A 20,081-nucleotide genomic window follows, 5' to 3' on the forward strand; every position below is an offset into this window, starting at 1 on the left:
CAGCATTTTGGATGAAAAGGACTATGCTCATCACAAACAACAGACTGAAATCAGTAATTTTTGCCTTCTTTATTAGATACTTGCACTGGTCTAGCAAAAGAAAAGAAGGTACTAAAGATGGCGTTCACTATCATTTTATGGTGGCCTTTCCAAACAAAAAGAAGATCCAGCTAAGGGTAAGAAGCTTATTATGTAGCTAATGCAGTGAGAGCAGTTGTATAATATAGTCCTTATATATGTGTTTGAATTATTTTTTTATGTGTAGTTTTTTTACATGACCTGTTTTTTTACATGACCATGTTTTTTATTTCCTGGTAGGTTCCAACAGCTCAGTTTTCCTAACAGCACATCTATTTCTGGTAGAGAATTTAGTATGAACTGTTGGTAAACACACCAACCAAAAAAAGAGAGATACCTCCATTCAATGCTGTATTTAAAAGTATCATAGTATCATTAAGAATCCACTAAAGGAGCAGCTGCCATCTAGCTGCGTGCAGATGATCCCAAGTAGAACATCAAGTTTCTAAATATATGTTACTGCTGACAGGGAACATGAACTTCACCTGGGGCTCCATTACACACATCCTTGGAGTTATCCCAGGAATATGAGGTGAGGAAACAACTTTGTTAAAACCCAAGGTAACTCGGTCACCACTATTGTAATCTCAGTTAGTAACACCTTTTCTAGTGATGTGCACAAAACACAGTGCTATCTAACAGTACCTCTGCATTTTCTTTTTTCTGGATCCCTTCATATGTTGCCCCTTCTTTAGGCTGAGGTATCCGAGGAGCTTTACCATCAGCAATTAGATGTACAGCTTCCACCTAAGTAGAAAAATAACAGTTTTAATGTTACTTTGGTATTCATTTTCTGTTCAGTCATCCTTATGAATGACAGCAGATTTTCTTGCATAAAAGGAGCTGGTTTATTTTTAAAACCTAGTATTTCCAAAATCGGGGAGATCAATGCTGCGTAGATTTACATATGTGTATGCTTAAACTTCTTTGACAAAAGAAATAGCCTCAGAAATTTGATGGGAATACCTAATCACCACGCATATTAGCTGCCTAAATTCTGCAGGTCCAGAACTTAGCTAAGGACAGAATTTGGTTCTGTATGTTTATATTCAACTCTTACTGCTTTTGTTTCTGCAAAAGCTATTTCTCTATATTAAAATGGAGAGAGAAAAAAATTTCTCTAAGAGTCCATGCTGAGTATTTTTAATGCATTTTCTTTTATGTATTTTAAAACAAAATGAAAAAAGACCAAGCATACAAAATCCAAAGCCATCAACTGAACTTTAAACACCATTCCCCTTTTTTCTTTATCTTCACCCCTGACTTTCTGCTCCTTCTAAGCCTGTAAAAATTTTCACCTTGTAAAAACATCAAACACTCTGTGGAAAGAGCTACATTCCAGACAAAACCAGCTTCTTGCCTTCTGTGGAAACAGGACATGCTGCCTGCTGCCAGCAACAAATATTCTGAAGCCAGCTCCTCAGCTTCATGAAGCATCAGAGCTCCACTAAAGTCACTGATTCAGCTGAGCACCAAGACCTCGGTCTTCCCAAATTTATGTGCTTTGTCTATATTACCTTTATTTTCAAACTCCAACAATTTTTTTTTTTTGCCTTTTAAAATGTTGATATTTAGCACAGATAAACATACCATAGCCTTTATTCCTTCTGGGAAGAGAAACCGGTTATACAGGTCATCCACAGTATCGTTTTGGCCTACATCACATTCTCGCTGCAGAAGAATTGGTCCAGTGTCAAGACCATCATCAGCCCAGAAAATAGTAAATCCTGCTTTCTTATCTCCTTGAATTAAAGTCCTGCACAGAAAAAAGCCTTACAGTAAATACTGACAGTATGAAAGCACTCAGGGATATCAAGTCATCTGTTACACATGCATTTGCTTTAGGTAGATAGGAAAGAAGAAGGTCCTGTGTCAATCACACGGTTCATTGTGCTAATTATTTTAAATGTTTTAACAGTGGTAAGACACACGGAACAAAAGGTGTGCAACAGCTGTGACAATTTGAAAGATGGATACATCAAAACAAGCAAATTGAAAAAGTCTGCTTCTAGATAATGTATTATAATTCATAGCTGTTTACTATAATTAACTAAGCCTCACAACTTATCAGCAGGTCAGCAAGGGAAGTACAGTTGTCCCACAGCTGAAAAAGAGCTAAACTCAGGGTGGAAAATGACAGATGCTTAACAGGGCACTACTGCACAACTGTTTAAGGAAAAGTCATTAGGGCAATTTAAATCTAGCCAGATTCTCAGCTGGTATGTATGAACGTAGCACTGCTTACAGCAGACCTACGCTGATTTACATCAACTCAGGATCTGCCTCTGAACTTGAAGGGAACTGTGGCCGCTTGGATTCTCCAGTTTTCCTTTGGAACTGCAGGTGCCTCAGAATTACGGAAAATCAAACACAAGCGTATTTAAGGGAGCAACCAAAAATGGAAAGACAACTTTCCTGCATGCTTTTAATCGTTTGTCTGCATGCAAACACCAATGCAGTTTACTATAAGATGTAACTCATGTAAGTGTTCCCTTGGCAGTCCATGTTGTGATCAGGATCACACGATCACCTTACACACATGAAAATTTTCAGGGTTTTATAAATACTGAGAAATACATTATTAAAATGAATAAAGCATGCATTTGTACAGAAGGAGGGACAAAGACTGAAGACAATTGCAGAAGTTGGCATGTATAACAAAAGTGTGCAGATGCGTGAAAGCTTACAAAAGTAGGGATAGCCCATATCACACCTTGCACACATTTAAGCAGCATCTCTTCTGCTTTAGTGAAAACACGGAGAGAGCACTCTGGTAAAGGTAGTGAGAAGTGAATGTTCTCAGCATTGTTCTAGGGGAGAAGCAAGTACCGTGGGCAAATGTCCCTGATGCTCAGTAGGCGACAGGACGAGAACTACTGTGTGGCCCCTCCTCTGCCCACCTCTCCCAGCTCCCTCTGCACTGGGCTGCTGAGGACAGAGTGGCAGCAACAAGAGGAGGCTGAAAAGAAAGGAGTGAGGAGCCCTCAGAGGCCTAGGACCCTTGCTTGTGCCGAGTACTCCTCAGCCCTGCCTAATTCCCACAGGCTTTCTCAGTCACGGGGGGAGAGACTGGGTCTGTTCAGTACCATGGTTGTGGCTGCAAGAGATAGAAGTTGTGAGGAGAGCAAGGGGTGTAAAAGTAAAACATGGGAATGGTCAGCCAAGGCCAAATCAAGGCCAAATCCTGGCCAAATCTTGGCTCTGTTTAAAGGTCTTCATAGGCCAACAGCCTTTATCTGAGAAGGGCAGGAGCAGATGCTTACAGAAGGAAGGGCAAGACATGGTAATACACCATGGTGATACACCACTTTCCCATTTCTGGAAATCTTAACCTCAGGAATGTCCTGAAACAGGGGCTGCATCTACATCTTTGCGTGTAGCAGATCTTGATGAATTTTTCCTCCATGAACACATCCTTCTAAAGCTCTCTAGAAGTGCAGTTCCACAGTTTAATAATGGACTGTATGGAGAAAAAGTACTTCCTTTATTCAGTCAAATCCTACTATCTGATCTCTTTGCTGGCTGCCCCCTAATTTTTTTATTAAGAGAAAGAATGAACAATCATTCCTTATTCATGAAGCTCAGTTGCATCAGAGAAATTGCTTCACTTGCAAGTCAGTTAGGAACTGTGCCAGCATTTACATGAGCAATTGGTCTGGCCCAACAGCCTAACCTGAGACATGCACATAGTTTTGATGAACTTCTTACAAAATCTCACCAGTTGATTGCAGAAGCTCCTCGGTGGCGTGGTAGGATGGATGGATGGTAAATAATTGAGCCATGCTTGGGGCAGTCAATAACATCCATGGGGATGAACTGCGTGCAGAATGGAAGGACGTTGAGCTCTGCTCCAACCGATTTGTAGGCTGCAACTACTTCCTGGATAGGCTTGCCTTTAGCTCTCCACCTGGGGAACTTGAAAACAGGAGTGCCGTCCTTCTCCGCTGCCAGTGCTGAGGGGAAAGAATTGTTTTTAATTCACATTTTGTGTTAAAAATTCAAACAGAAATCAGAGAAATGTTGCAAGAAACTCAAACAGATCATCAAATGTGATTAAAGAGTGCCCTTTGTACTGTTCTGTTCTGCATGTTGTTTATCAAACCTTTGGAGTAGGACGTATTCTATTAGTTCTGTCTTTGATTCTTACTCCTACAGCTCATGTCACTCTCAGCTTTAAGTTCATTTTTATGACCTAAGCAATAAGTACCAATGAAGGTGGAAGAGAACAATGAATGCTATTGATTATTTAACAGTGGCACTTCATTTCTTGTCCAGTCACTACATCTGCCTACAACTGGTTTGCCTTCGCAAACTTAATTTTCCACTTCAGCAATTTTGTATGCACCTGTGACTTCATATAACTAAGATTCACTCATGTCGGCAGCACCTTGCCATGTGATTCAAATAATGACATGCTGGAGGCCCTCAGTTATTTCCTCAAAATTTTGTTTACTGATGTCTTCTAGGTACTCTTCCATTTATCTGTGAGACAGAGAGCCACACCTAAGATTAGGCTCAAAGGAGAGAAAAATAACTGCATTACTTGTGTTAGAGTTCAGAGAGAATTTTTAGATGTTAGATAAATTCCACTGCACAACTGCTTTATAACCCATCACAGAGAACAGGACAGTAGAGTCAAGCTCTATGTCTGTTGAGTTGTAGGTTTAATAGGAAAAAAGGTGGAAACAAGCAGTGGTATAGAAAATTCACTTCATTTAATATATGCTTCTAAACATATGTTTGTAGAAACCTTTCTCTTTATCATTTTGAAAATAAAACCTTGAGTTTGGCCCAAAGCATCTTTAGCATATTAAATTAGGTCTTAAATTGATACTTACGCAGGTGTCATTCCACACTGCATGGTGGAAGTGAGCCTCTACTGCAGTAGCTTTTAGAAATAAAAATCCTCACTGCCTGAGGATATAGAAACATTACCAAATTTCACTTGAGACTTAAGATCTTTGAATCACCTGGAGGCAAAAAGCAGCAAAGAATCCAGCAAAATCAATATTTATCATTAAAAGTATAATAAATGAATTCTATGGCTTAGTTAAAATAAATATGTGATGGAAATCAGTGGAAGATTTGCCGAGTTAGAACTGCTTGTATAATAATAGTTTGTATAATGCAATCAAGTATTATGGCATGCTCCCAGAAATGGATAGTCAGATCGTCTTTTTCTCAGTAGCAGTTCTAATTCTTCCAAAGCGTGATAAATTCTTATAATAAGGTAGAGTTACAGAATGTAACAAACTTGAAAACTATGTGCTAGTTTGGGAGTGCCACAAACTAGGCAAGCAAAAATTATGTTTGATTCTTCCCTCAAAAGAGTCCTGTAAAAACATGCCAGAACCTGACAAAAAACACCAGGTGACTTGAGACAGTTTATGGAATGTAGTTTAAATTCTGATTATCCAGAAAGGTAAATTCCATTCTGGCACTTCTATTGGCTAACTATATTAAATCACCATTTTTGTGCCTCTGAAAAAAAAAGAAAGTTACAATTCAGATAATGATTCCAAAGTAACTTCTTCATTATGGTAGATTTCATAGTATGAGCGTAATTCTGAATACATGTCAGCCAACAACACGTTCTTCTAAAGATCTAGAAAATCCTTATGCACCTTGGCAATGGAAAAAAGAAGTGCAAAGCTTCCTCTGCCCTCTTGAATGGCTTGTCCATACCCCAGGTGGAAGAGCAATAGGCTCTGTGGATATGCTGCTGCACGCAAGCTTGGCAGAAAGGGCAGAAAGCCAGGAATAAACAGGCTTGGCTCCATGCCTTGAATGTCACAGACAGCACAGAAAAACAGGTGACAGACATCTGTGCTTGAGTACGGGCTCAGCAGCTCTTTGCTTCCTCTCCAGAGCAGGGAGTAAGTCAAGACATAATATTGCCTCCTCAGAGCTGCCTTTAAACACTGTGCATATCATAAGATACAGATCTGGTTCAAGATAATTACCTCTAGGATGTCCATTCAAATAAGGTTCCCAGATTAATTTTTTTTTTAATATCATAATATATGGTTAGAAACAGCTTTTAAATGCTGATTAACTAACAAGGTTAAACTGGTTCTGGAAGTTTTCTTTAAAGCACGGTTCTTGTGCTGAATCCAGTGTAACAAAGGCAATATATACAAGTCATTCCCATATAGACATCACCTTCTCATGAAAAGGCAAGTTTGTCAGGTACACCTCTAACATTAACATTTGGATTATGGTTTATTACAGATTATTGCACTTACCCAAAGGATCAGCTTGTCCATTCTTGTCAGGCACTGTGAATACTCCCACAACCTTGTGACCCTCTTGTCGCAGCTTATTATAGACTTCTTGTCCAAAAATACTTTGACCTATTAGTGCTAGCTTTAGCTTATGTTGATAAGCCTGTCAAAAGAATTAAAACAAACTCTGTTTTAGGACGCAAAGAAAATATGTTGCTATCTACATTTCTCTCTTGCTCTTTCTTATTCAATGTTTTGATCTAAAACGCAATAATCTTTCTATCCCAATCACCTTTGAAGGAGTAATAATCACATTTTGAGATTAACCACAGGTAATGTAAAATTCAGTAAGACCACATTTAGCATAGAAGTATCATTTGATGTTGATATTACTTCCCCAAAATTTTCAGTAGACAGACCCACTGCTTGTTACAAGAGCCATAACAGGCTCCATGATCTTATTCCTGCTTATAACTAATATAGAAAGTAATGAAAATTCATTTTTGAAACGGGTATATTAAACACTTCTGGGCATTACTTAGGTGCCTGGAACATGCCCTCTAAATCTCTGTAATTAAATGGGAGCATATTACTAGTGGTCAATATCTATAGGCTAAAAAGCACAAGTTTGCATTCTGTAACCCTGCCAAATTAAAGGTAGTGATCAACCTTTTGATCCTTCCACCAGGAAATATTGCTAAGCATGATGTTCCTTTGATGGACACCCACTGGCATTCTGTGTTTGGATCCCAGTACATTAGGCATATGCTTTTAAGCTTCTTCAGACTGAGTAGATGCCAAGAACTGCCCCACCTGTTGAACTTTAGCATAGTTAGAATCACAACAATGCTGTGATATCAGGATATCACCTACTGCTATTCTGTTCAGGTGCTTACACTAAGAAAAGTATTATTTCCTTCAGATTCCCCAAAATCTTAAGGACAGTTTTTTGCAAAACTCCAGCTTTGAGGGCACTCTAATTTCTGTTTTTCCCTTTCAGGGAAACATGCAAGCTGAAGCACAGCTCACATCTTCTGGCATGGATGTCACCCCTGTGTGACTGGGAAAGACAGGGAGAAGAGATGGCCCAGCTTCAGTGAATCCACTGTAACTCCGAAAACGTTCCAAGACTAATTGCTTTTTACAGTGAGCACTACAACAAATAAGCTGATTAAAGCGCTGAAAATAGTCCAAGATCTCCTGCAATATTTCTTGCATATGGCTCTTTTTTCCCTTCCTGCTCAAGAGTCCCTGTGAATCCTTCAACTTTTTTAATCTGCACACTAGCATCTGGTTTCTTTGCCTAGGTTCCTAGGCAGACGTGAATGCCAAGGCATATTCTCTTAAATCTATCATATATCTCGACTGCTGCCAAAAGGGGCAGTTGTGCTCCTCTTCCTCCCCACCCTCCGTACCTTGCTCCTAATACCTCATTTATACCAGAACTGGTGTTCCTGTGGCTGCACGATGCACTGGATTAGGGTACTGAGCTAGGTGGACACAGACCTGACAAAAGGTGGCTAATTCTCAACTGGATCAATTCACTGATCGAGCGCATTGCACAGCCACGAGCCCTGGCACGGGTCCCACGGTGGAGCAGGAAGGAGCATGCAGGGGCCAGCAGAAGGGTGGCACTGCCCCTGCAAGCACTGCCTTCGCATTTTTCATCAGCTATGACCGGAAAACTTTGAAGAACAAAGGGACTAGTGGACCTGGTTATGAAATGAAGGTCCATATCCAATAAAAAGAAACCTTACCTTCATCAAAATTGAATCTGATGGAAGCTATTCCTAGACTCAGACCATTAAAGATTCCTCCTCTTAGGAGGCCTGAATGAAAGGCAGAAAATCAATCCACATATTGCCCACCTCTATTCTTAACCTCATCCTTCCCAACTTGACTTTGACTTCCATTTTTTTTTGAAAAGCTTATGGCACTAGATCACCATGACCTCAGAATGAAAAACAGGAATCAAAACACTGTCTGAATATCTTAACCATTGGTATTTTTCCTGTATATTGGCACCTGTCTATTTTGCTCCTCACTCCTCTTTTCCCTTTCATATGGAGGCTGGGACAGGAGGATACCTTGACTAAGTCAGTTATTAATTGGATACCAAACGGTCTGGACTGCCCATCATATGACAATTCTATGACAAACACAAGTGTCCTGAAAAACAGGTTACTCAAAGCCACAATCTATTCCACTGGCATTCATTTCACAGCTGACATATTACTGCTGTATTTTGTTGTTTTCAAGTTACATTTTAGCTGTGCAGCTGGCCTCAGAAAAGGGACTTAAGAAATGGGAGGTTCCAAAACAGGACTATTGAAGTGTGCCCCTTATTTTGTGCATACAGATTTTATGGAAGACAGTAGGAAATAGCTATTTGTCCAGAGATAGTATTTTACCTCAGAATGAAACTGCAGAGTAAAACTGTCCCTGCACTAGAGCATTAGTCAGCACTAGTGCAACTGCAGTAGTAATAAGTTGCAAAGGTGGACATAACTCAGGCTCTTGCAAAATCATGGCAGGCTGGTAAAAAACATCTGAGAGACTGGTGATGATGATATTCCTAATCAAAGGTGCACTGTCGGCAGTAATACCTAAAATAAGTTGACTATTTTGTTCTTAGTAAAGGCATGACCTTCTTGTTTTGAATTACAATGTGCATAAGTTATCCTTGCAATTCTTATCTAGCAAGGCCCAATGGACGCAGGTAGAGCTTATTACCAATGATTTATCACTAATGTCTTCACTTTTCAGAAATAATGTTGCATTATAAAAATTAGTCATCAGATTTTCCTAATCATTTAATTGTTGTAAGTACAGCAGGCAAGTTGGAAAAAGTCTAACCTGCTGGGTCATTAAACATGTTTGGCATGGTACGAAATCCTCCGATTTCTGTACAGGGCTAATTTACAATGGCAGTCCTGCTGGTGCATTGAAGGCACACTAAAGAAAGTCCAGGTGTGAGCTACTTGTTCTACTTTCATTCCTTTGTGAACATCTTTCAGTAAAAACAGAGCACTTGAAGGGATCTCCTTAGCTAAGAAATCCAGCCCTCTGCTATCACAAGCAACCGTGATGTGATCGCTTTCATAAATTTATCCACGTTCCAACATAAAGTACAGGTTTTTTGCTCTCACCGTGCCATTCCATTGCTTTTCTGATACTTAGCAACCTTTGAGTAATTTTCAGCCCAAATTTATCACCACTGACTTAAACCCATTTGTTCAGGGGGAACATGGCTCTTCAATCATATCTTTTCTCTTACCTTTATTTTGTTAGACTAAACAAGCCAAGCCCTTTTAATTGTATCTCATAAGAGAGGGATGCTAGCCCTGGGTTCATCCTATAGCTTTCTGCACCTCCTCTAGTTTCTGAAACCTGAGTGACGGGAACTGTATCCAGGTGACGCCCTGTCAGGGCTTGAAATATTTGCACTACTATTTTCACCTCCCCTGGAAATCCCCTGGCTAATATGTGCTAAGACTGTATATATACACCAGAACAAGCAAACTTTTTGGCTTGTAATAACATTTTCAGTGTATTTTGGCCTAACATTTTGGAGGTAACAAAACCCATTCATTTATATTATTTATCACAGAAAAAATCAGGACCTCTTCAAAAGTGTTTTAAGAACTAGTTTCACTGGAAAAGAGTGAAATTTTAGCTAAGACTGAGAGACAGCAGTGAAATTTCTGAAAGGACTCGATAGAGACTGAGTGCACAAACAGTTTTATGTCTCCAAATTTTTCAGCTCCTCAGTTTCTGAATTTAGGATTCTGACACTACATATGAAACTGTCAAATTGCTATTTGTAGTTGGACATAATTATATTTTTCTATGTCTGAGGACTCAAACAAGAAAAATTGCATGACCAGTTTTGAAGACTACATTTAAAATCAATAGCCATAATAAAATACCAAGTAAATGGAACTTTAAAAGTACTTTCATAAATTATATCCTTAGCATTATTTTAAGAACTACTTTTTCTCCACTTACTCATGAAGTTTTAAAACATATGTCTCCCATATTCCTAAACTTACCTCTTGATTCACATTTCCCTATGAATAAATCTGATTCTTGTATTACATGGAACTGCATACCAGCTCCAGTTCCCAATCATGAGTTGCTGTAAATCAGCATAGTTTCAGTGACATTGCATGTGCTCAATTCCTGCTAGCTGTGGAACTGAGCTGACAAATGGTGAGAAGTAAAAAGAGGACACAATCCCTAAAGGAACAAAAAATAAAACTGGCAAAAGTGCAAAGACAAGATTGCAGGTTGGCTAACTCAGAAAGTTCCCTTTCTTAACTGCAGTGCACAAGAAGACTATTCTGGCAACAGATCAACTCTTCCCTCTCAGACTTACAGAAAGCTACTCAATCAGAGACTGGTTTCAATTGCAAGAGGGTCATTCTTGAATTCTCCAGTACGTGCTATGTGTGTACTGCATGATTTCTATTAACATCTGGCTCAGACGTGGCAATCTGCTTGTACTACATTAACACATATGCTGTGATCAGTAAAAAGCAAGAGCAAGAGCCACAAATCAACTGTGCATAGGATTTCTACTGGCTTCAGTGAAATCCCATACAAGGAAGGGGTTGCATGACCCGGCCACAAATTCAATTGTTCATTTTTTGTCCTACTAGGAAAATGACAGTTGAATAACTGCACAAGACCTTACAGCCACCCCCTATCTTATTTTGGAAAATTCTCCTCAAGTATTCCTCACCTAAGATGAGTAAGACCTGTGAAAGAGAGAAATTGCTTTAGAAGAATGTCACGTGGACATCACAGATCTGATTAAAACTGAAAGTTCTGTAAAATTACACAGAAATGAACAACAGTCAGGTGTTTTCTTTCTCACAGAAAAGGCACTTTTTGACCTAGGTGTACCATCACCAACATGTATCAAGGAGCTATAGAAAGAAGCTCCTTAAAGAACACCAAAATAATTAAGTCGTATAATGTGCTAAATGGGTATTGGATTATTATCATTAATGCATATAAAGATGAAATTTGTGATTGTTTCTGTCAGTGCTGTTAAGAGGTAGTACTGGATTTTGTTTGCAGTTGCCTGCCTGACTGCAGACATAAGACATTAGATGTATTTCTTTTCATGGGAAAGTTAATGGTTCATGGGTTAATGCATTATCGGAGTGGACTTCTCGCTGTATTTTTGTAAGATTACCCAGGGCCTAGTTATGGGAAACAATGGAGCTCTGACTGTTTACAGAGATCTGCCCTTTCATGACTTAGGGCATAAGAGAAGAATGTAGTTAAGATGACAGTGCTACCAAAGGATAAGAATCCAGAAAATTGATGCTCACTGTACTGTAATTCTGTTGTTTTCATTGTCTGAACTTTTTTTTTCTCCTTTAACCTTCTATTTTGCTTATATTATAATGTTGATTAAAATGCTCAGGGTCCAGTTCTAAATTAATTGTTTCCCTAACTCAAATGCTTTCTACCTGGATGAAAAAACAACATAAGGCAAAGGGCACAAAACCTGAAAATTACTTGTACAAGCAATTTTGTCTTTGCCTAACACCAATGAATTATGGCTGGGTAAATTATTTTGGATAATTCGCTAATTCCTTTGGATGGTCATACTCAGAAAAGACTTGGTTTAACAAAATGGTCTGAATGAAGCATAAGTCTTTCCAGATATAAAAATGAGCAATTTTGCCAATACCTTTTAGATGTGAGTGCACGAGGATATTGTTCTCACATAATGCAATAAAAATGCTTGCTTTCCAGAGGCTGAGAATCCTGATCTCTCATTGGCATTAATAGAAACTGTGAATTGATCAACCTCTCTGAAAGACAGTCCACTTTTATTTCATTGCCTCAATATGAAAGTCTAGATTTAAGTTTAACTTCCCTATTTGACAATTCTGGCCATAACATCTATTGAAATGGTAGTATTTATTTGCAAAAAATGACAGGAATTTATTTTACAATGGCTGTTTAAAAGACATACAGTATTTCAGTGCTTTCTTCCATTCCAGTTCTTTTTTTCCTCCAAAATACCTAACCAAAAATAAAATTAATAAATACAGGTAAGCACTGCATAGCAAAACTACCTGACAAATGCTGGTAAGTACCTTGTCAAGTGCTAATCCTTAAAAATGGAAGGCCAGTCCAAGAGCTACATTTCTTTCAGAAGAGTCTAATGTTAGCAAACCATTACATAGAAAAATATTTATTTCATAGTTATAAATGATGATTATTTTCTATCACTGCCTTTTTTGAATGTGGGCAAGTATTTATGTCTGTCATTTAATTGGTATTGGTTTCATTTCAGATTCCTTCAAGGCTAACCTTTAGTAACTGCTACCGTGGTTATGATGTTTCCTATCAAAAAGATTACAATATTGTATTATTTTCTGGAAGAATTTAGTGAAGCTAGTCCATCACAAATATTTTGACAACGCTTCAGCTTTTTAAAACGAATGTAAAATCATGCGTCCCTTGAAGAGCAGTACCGCAACTCTATTTCTACTGAGGATCCCCCTGCATGTGCCGAATTCCCGTGCCTCCAAGTGGAAGCCCGTAGTAGAAACTCCCCCCGCCATCTGCAAGCACAGCGCTCCCGCCGGTCATTCATTCCCGCTGTCGGCACTGCCGGCCGCATTTGCAGAGGGCTCTTTACCCCGAGCCTTTCCCCGCAGCTTCCCTCGGAGAGCTGCTGCCCTGGCGGGTCCCCGAGCAGTCAGCTTCCCGGGAGACGAGGAGCAGGCTCTAGGGCAGCAAAACCCTCCCGGCCCCACCGCGCTCTGCCAGAGGCGCACATCTGGGCGGCGGCGGCGGCGGCGGCGCGCAGGCACGGAGCGGCCGGGGCCGCGGCGGCCACCGCGGGGGCGGCCGCGGAGGCCGGGCCGCCGCCGGCTCCCTGCCGCTGCCTCCCGTCCTTGCCCCGCTTTACCGAAGGCGCCGCCTGCCGCCACCGGGGCAGAGGCAGCGCGCAGCATCCGCGCAGCATCCGCGCAGCACCCGCCGCCCGCCCCACTCACCGCCGCCGAGGTGGAGATGGCGCGCAGCAGGCGCGGCGCTGCGCGCAGCATGGCGCGGGCTGCCGGCGGACACGCACACGCACACGCACACGGAGCCGGCACCGGCACCGGCACCAGCACCGGGCGCGGCGGCCGCGGCGCGCCGCCTCGTCTGATGCAACCCGCGACGCCGCTGGCGCCCCGCCAGCTCCTGCGGCCGCGGCGGCGGCGCGCCCCCGCCCGGGCCCGCCGGGGCCGCGCAGCGGGGTGGCGGGGGGCGGCGGGGGCGCGCCCGGCCCCCGCCCCGGCCCCGGGGGCTCCCAAAAGGGCCAGCGATAAGGTTTAAAAAAAACCCAAAAAACAAAAAAAGCCATTCTGAAAATCCGTATTGCCAACATTTCTGCTTTGATAATGCGGCTCACCCAACAATTAATTCCCAGCATTTGAGGTCATCCATTAACATAAGTGTCTCAACTTTAGTATTTTTCCAGGCTCCTAGAAACATCTTCCTGTCAGGGCTACGGAGAAGATCTAAGAAAATCAGGAGGCAAATGAAAGCGACCCCCCAAGGGGGTCTGAACAGCAAAAGCAGAAGTCGACAGCGTGGCGGTAGTTAAGCATCATGGCAATTTAGGTCAGTTTTCAAACTCAGTGACGCTCAGTCTTAAAGAACAGGGCTGGGGGAAAGGCTGACATACACTGCGTTCCTGTCAAGGAAGCAAGGAAGGAAAAAAAAAAGGGGAAGCTGGTCGCCATACTGCTGACTTGTGAACCACATCAGAGAGGTCAGAAGCGACGCTTCGGCCAAATTTGTAACCTGCAGAGATCTTGCCCAGGACAGAAAATACAGTACACAGAACCTTGCCTAGCACTTGCAGGTATCTTTTTCGCCCTGAATTGTTGATCTTTTTCCTACAGTCTGTGTTAGCAATTGCTAGGGTTTATTTTTGAGCCCCCTGTCCTCTTCTTCGGGGTACTTAATTGCTTGGCTGTATCTGAAAGAGGAGCACTGCTGCAGTGCTGCAGTGCTGCTGCTGCTGCTGCTGCTGCTGCCCTCAGACTTAGGACACACAAGAAGGAACAGCGCTGCAGCATCAGTCCCAAGCAAGAGGTAAGTCACGCCAGTCCTGTAGGGAGGAGGAAAAAGGTTGGTACAGCACACCTCCCCCTTGGAGTAAAGTGATATCAAGGCTTAAATTATGACTCATGCCATAGTTCATTCCCTGGTTTGTTCCTGTGTAGCATAACTGTGTCTTGCCCTTTATTCAAAGCTCACAACAGTCACATAAATGTAGATGGAAGCAAATGGAGTCTGCAGAAATTACAATGAAATAAAAGCTCACGAATTAAAATAAACCACTGGATTTTGTTTTTGTGATGAAAATTGGAGAAAGCATTATCATTGGTCGATTCCTATAATTTCTTCACTGTGGGGTTAAAAACCTAGGAGAGCACTTTGCCTATTTCTACAAAATTTTTCTCATGATGCCTTCATTTGGAGTATGTAGTGACCTGTTAGATTATGGAATAGTCAAGCAAGGGAAGTAGTGAGTTCTTTTGCTTTGAGACATTAAAAATGATATTGGCTAGAATAATCTGTAGAATGCATCAAAAAACCACCATTAATAAGGGGGGACAATATGCTTATACATGTGATTCCTTTTCTGATACCTGTGATACTATGAGTTATAAAGAATGGTGTGCAGTAATTACTTTTTTTTCATCAAGAAAGCTAAAAGATTTTGCTTTTTGGCTGATTTTTAAAATTCTGTGTATTCTGTTGTTATTAGCTATTTCTGTGGGTATGTGTCCTCATTTCTTCTAATTATCTCACATAAAATCTACAAAATTTCACTGTTATTTCTGTCAAACATATGTATCACTCCCATTTTAAATTGTATAATAACACCATTAAAACTCATGATCTTGTTGGACTAAATTTATATTTTAACTACAACAGATACTGGTGGTCTGAAATGCTTGCTGTTCATCTGTGTTTCTTTTTGGAATTAGCAGTTTTTTGAAGAAAGATTAATAATTGGAGAGTGTGATAGGCCATTTTGTAGTAATACAGGGACTATACACAAATGCACTTGACTGTCATTCTGGTAATTGGTCAAAAACACAGTGTTCAAATAAAACATATATGCATCTATTGCTTACTAAAGTAATGACTTCACTAACTCGGTCAGCAGGAGGAATCAGTGTATGTATAGTCCTCATACGACTTGATGGAAGTTGCATAAATTTCATACAGCGGAATGGAAAAAACTTCCATAGAAGCTGGCATCAAAAACGGCCCTCAAACACTGCCGGAATTCACAGATTCATGAATCTTCAAGTCCTTGTTCACATTTCAAAATCCTTTTCAACACCACATTCTTGGCATTTAATAGCTGACATGCAAGCTCAAGGCAAAATACTTGGTATTCCTAGGAAAGTAATTTGTAATGGCTTATGACTCTATTCGTTCTACATCCACAATGTAGACACTACAACAATGCACAAGTAAAGCACTGGGGTCTTCCTGGTGTGGCATACCTTGGACTCCAAAACACAACTCCAAATCCACTGGGACAAAAAGATATCTCCATTTACTTCTCAGACTATTAAAATGCTAGGTGGAAAAGGGAAAAATCTCTAAAGAAAGCGTCTCTCATCAATAGAATCACAGTATTTAATAAAGAATAGCAGGGGAATAGGGTGTGGACTCTACTTTAGATTTCATAGTAATAAGAGGTTCTGGGAGAGGAACAGGGTGAGGGTATGCTAAATCCCATGCAAGGATGATACCTGCCTACCATCAGCTTCTTCTTCATGATCAGAGGGACGAACTTGTATAAATGGGCTTTTAACTACTGAGCAATCTGTCTATTCAGAATTTCAAGGACCAATGTAAATATTTACAGTCAATTCAAATCATCCTTTTTTTGTTGCCCAGAAAATGATGAAGTTAATCTGTCTATCTGAGAAAGAACACTGAGTCTTGTGACATAAGCAACCTCCAACATCAGCATTAAATGATTAAATGTTACAACGCACTCCTCTAGGTTCTATGGTATTTGGAAAAAATGACATGAAATAGTCCTTACTAATTTCTGCATCCCAATCAGAAAAGTACTTTGCAAATTATCAAAGTTTCTTGTTAATTTGGAGAGAAATCCTAGCTCCAGTGAAATCAGTGTAAATTTTGCAATTGATCTGGAGCACATTTTATACATCAAGTTTTCTCTCTTGATTTCCTTCTTCCAGTTCTGGCCCTTGTTTCTTAAAGCCAAAGTTTAGCTTTGAAGAAAACTGCAGTTAGCCATAGCAAGCTTTCCATCATGGGTTTCCCCTAATCTAATCACTTTTTGTTTCCTAATTTTCATAGAAATATGTCAGCAAGTGGTACGAACAGGTATAGGTAGAAGGTAGGGGGGTGTATATGGTTTTGTGATGCACAAATATTATTCAGGACCTAAAAGTGCTTGTTCAATAGCATGCTCGCAAAGCAAAATGCATGTGTATGTACAGAAATGTACAGAACAAACCCAAGACTTAATCTGGTTGAACTTTATAAATCCTTGTTGATTTCTGTGGAAGGAAAAGTTACTCAATGTCTTTGAAGATATCATCAAGACTTGGCAAGATCATCATGGAAGGCTGCGTACCATAAGGCGCTGAGTACAGGCACTCTCTGAAGTGCTTGGGAAACTGCTCAGAATCTCTCAGGATTTGTTTTCTTTTGAAAACCATGCCCTGGGATTTACTAATTAACTCAGCTAGCTCTGTATAAGCTTTTTGTGGTTAGAAATCAGCCTTGATGGGGATTTTCATAATGAAGCAAGATTTGGTCATAGTTCAGACTCAAATTCATTATGAGTATTTTAGAGCTCTCCCAGTTTTAAAGATTGGGTTGAGCAATTAAAAAAATAAAGTAAGGCTTTGTACTGTTTCTTCTCTAACTATGTTAATTGCATGACAAGTTTCAACTCAAATATTGTACAAAATATGCACCTTGTCATGTTTTTCTACTTGCTGAGGCAAGAATTCATGGGAAGCTTTTATTTCTCGGTTTCTCTCTGCGACAGTTGTTATATTTAAGAGGATCTTATACTTGCTTTAATAATTTTTTTAATCTGGGCCTTAACTTCATTTCAGCCTAGACACGCCCATGACAGTGAGGCTTTCATAGCCTACTCACAGGGATTTTCTGCTATCCAGACAACTGCTTAAAATCATATGCCTGACATATCATTTTTCCAGAGTTACCAAAAAAGAGACGTCTCTCTGATGAGGATAGGGAATTATTTTACCAATTTAAGCAGGAGAAGGAGTTATTGTGTGCAGTTTCCTTACTGATACGCATAAATGCAAGTCTTTCACGTTCCATACAATAGAACGGAAACGACTTCTGCAAAAATTGGTGTTAGCTTTGTGGATCAAAGTTGCAAAGAATGAGCAAAGAATGAGTCTCAGGTAGTGAATCCTTTCTGGGAATCCTGCCACAAAAGCTTTGAGCAAGAATTTTATTTTATTTAAAATATTCAGAGAGCTGAGCATTAAGTGTTCCCCAGACAAAGAACATACTGCATAACTGGTTTCCTGCAGATCCAGCAAGCCAAATTCTTTCTCCTATAAGTAAGTATAGTTCTATCAGTTTTGATGGAGCTTTGCCTGAATATACACTAGAAGCAATTTTTGCTCTGGACACTCTTTACCAGCTCTTCAAAAAATGGCTCCTGTTTGAATGCTGTGTTAAAGTTTCCACCAGGCTTTTGAACATCATTAGATTACTGTTTAAAAATACCAAATAAATGTATTGACCAATGTTGCATCGTCTTTCCAACTGGTAACTTCAAAGGGAGAAAGATGCTTAACACTCAAACCTCTGTTTTGAGTTACAAATCCATAGATAGTGAGCCACTACACCCCATAAAGAAAACAGCCACAGTATCAAATTAACTGTATTTTGGACTTCATTCTCTAATGCAGCATCCACCTGCCCCTTCCAGTACCCTAGTATAAAAAGTAATTTAGTCAGGAACATATTTATGTGAGACATAGTCCATGTGAAAGTCCAATACGAAATTTTAAACTCGTGATCATTTTGGTCTTGCCTAGAGAAAATAATAGGACAATGATTGCTTTCTCAACTGGGCCCTTCTTCACTAATATTCAAAATTACCAAAAATCACTGTATTAAAGCCTGAAGACTTTTTCGACTACTGTATTTTCTGAAGATATTAACAAATCTTTTAGCAATCTTAGCAACTTCCTCTAAGTTTGTACCAAATAAAAACTTCCTGGTGCAAATGACAGCCATAAATGTCAACCGACTTTCAGAAATGATGCCCATAAAATCTGTAAATAATTTCACATGAGCAAACAGCATAAAGCCACTGATAAGTCAGTACAGTCCATTTATCAATACAGTTAAGCCAGACTTGCTGTCACAAAAAGCAATCAGCTTCTGGATAAAGTCTAAGTCAGACTTTCAGAGGAAATCGAAATTCTAGCGGCGTCTAGAACTGACCTCAAAAACCTCAGTGTAACCAACCACTGCCACCTAGTGAATCAAAGGAAAAACAACAAGAAGTCATTTAAAACTGCATCATGAATGACCGTGTGAAGCTTAGCTGGTGTAGCTGTTTGAGTTTAACTGTGATTTTTAAGTTAGTCACTTAGCTTCCTGCTACTCTTTTTAAAAAATGCATCATTTCAATACATTTTATTGTAAAGTAATTTTCTTTTTCCATATTCAGAATAAGGCTTACACCAGTTTATGTTGCGGGGATCACAGCACACTCTTCAGTGTGGCTCTTGTGAAAACCAACCAGTTGGGTTACACCGTCCTCAGTTTTGTTGATCTCACATTCTTGCAACAAGCAACCCTACAGTATTTTACTCTTTACAAATTCAGCTCATGTGCTGGTGAGGGCAGGCCCTGCAAGAGTGCCAGGTCTGTAGTTTATCCCTTGTACTGTCCTGCAGAATTCAAGGAGACGTTTTTCTGAGACAGGTGACAAAATTCCTGGTGACTACTTTTTAAGCAGTGTAACAGCCTCTGTTTGTGTGCAGCTTTCCATAGTCAGAAGAACCAATATTTTGCTTCAAAGGAAGAAAATAGGGATTGTAGAGAACAGTTTTCTATTATTTTATTTTTCGAAATTGAAAGACACATCTGGGCTTTGAACACACGTACAGCAGCTCTGCTGAGTTCAATGAAAGCTATATGTACATGACTGCAGACAGAATGTGATCCCTAAAGTCCAGTATAAATTGTGGTTCCATTCTGTTCGTACTTACCATATCTTTAGAAGTACTTGTATTCACTGTCAGTTGTCATCATCCTGCACAATTAAGCTTTTAAACTTGTAGGGACTTAAAAAAACAAGTATGAACAGCTGGAGTTTGCACAGAGGCCAATGAGTGGAGGAGACACATTTATACTATGATTATTTAACAGCATTGACCAAAACAGAGTTCTCTCCCCTAAAAAAAAGTTATCCCAAATTCTGATTGTTTATGTAATTTTCCATAAAATTAATTCTGATCTCTTCTTTCCCAGGTGAGTCTCTTAGAAGGTACTTTAATGGGGTAAAAACTCATATACAAGAATAAACCAGCCAACCAGATCTCTCTTCCCTAGAAAGACCTTTACGATTAATAGATTCCAAAATATGGAGCCCTTTTCTCCAAAAAATAATTATAGCAGGCGCTACTTCAAGACATGCTGTCATTACAGAACTAGCTTTTATGGATGCTCCTGCAGTTACTGACGCATCAC

General features: G+C 40.0%; 1 protein-coding gene across 1 annotated transcript in view; it reads right to left on the minus strand.

Moving 5' to 3' along the window:
- ALDH1L2 (aldehyde dehydrogenase 1 family member L2) overlaps positions 1-13,470 on the minus strand; it is a 36,094-nt gene extending 22,624 nt beyond the window's left edge. The window contains exons 1-5 of the mRNA XM_067308621.1: positions 13,331-13,470; positions 6,324-6,465; positions 3,797-4,031; positions 1,669-1,834; positions 724-825 (exon numbers count right to left, since the gene is read on the minus strand). Coding sequence (XP_067164722.1) covers positions 724-825; positions 1,669-1,834; positions 3,797-4,031; positions 6,324-6,465; positions 13,331-13,381 — 696 coding nt within the window. The 5' untranslated portion in view covers positions 13,382-13,470. The remainder of the gene's footprint in view (positions 1-723; positions 826-1,668; positions 1,835-3,796; positions 4,032-6,323; positions 6,466-13,330) is intronic.
- Between the last annotated feature and the right edge of the window lie 6,611 nt (positions 13,471-20,081).

Source organism: Apteryx mantelli, chromosome 1, assembly GCF_036417845.1.
Source record: "Apteryx mantelli isolate bAptMan1 chromosome 1, bAptMan1.hap1, whole genome shotgun sequence".
NCBI classification, from domain to species: Eukaryota; Metazoa; Chordata; class Aves; order Apterygiformes; family Apterygidae; genus Apteryx; species Apteryx mantelli.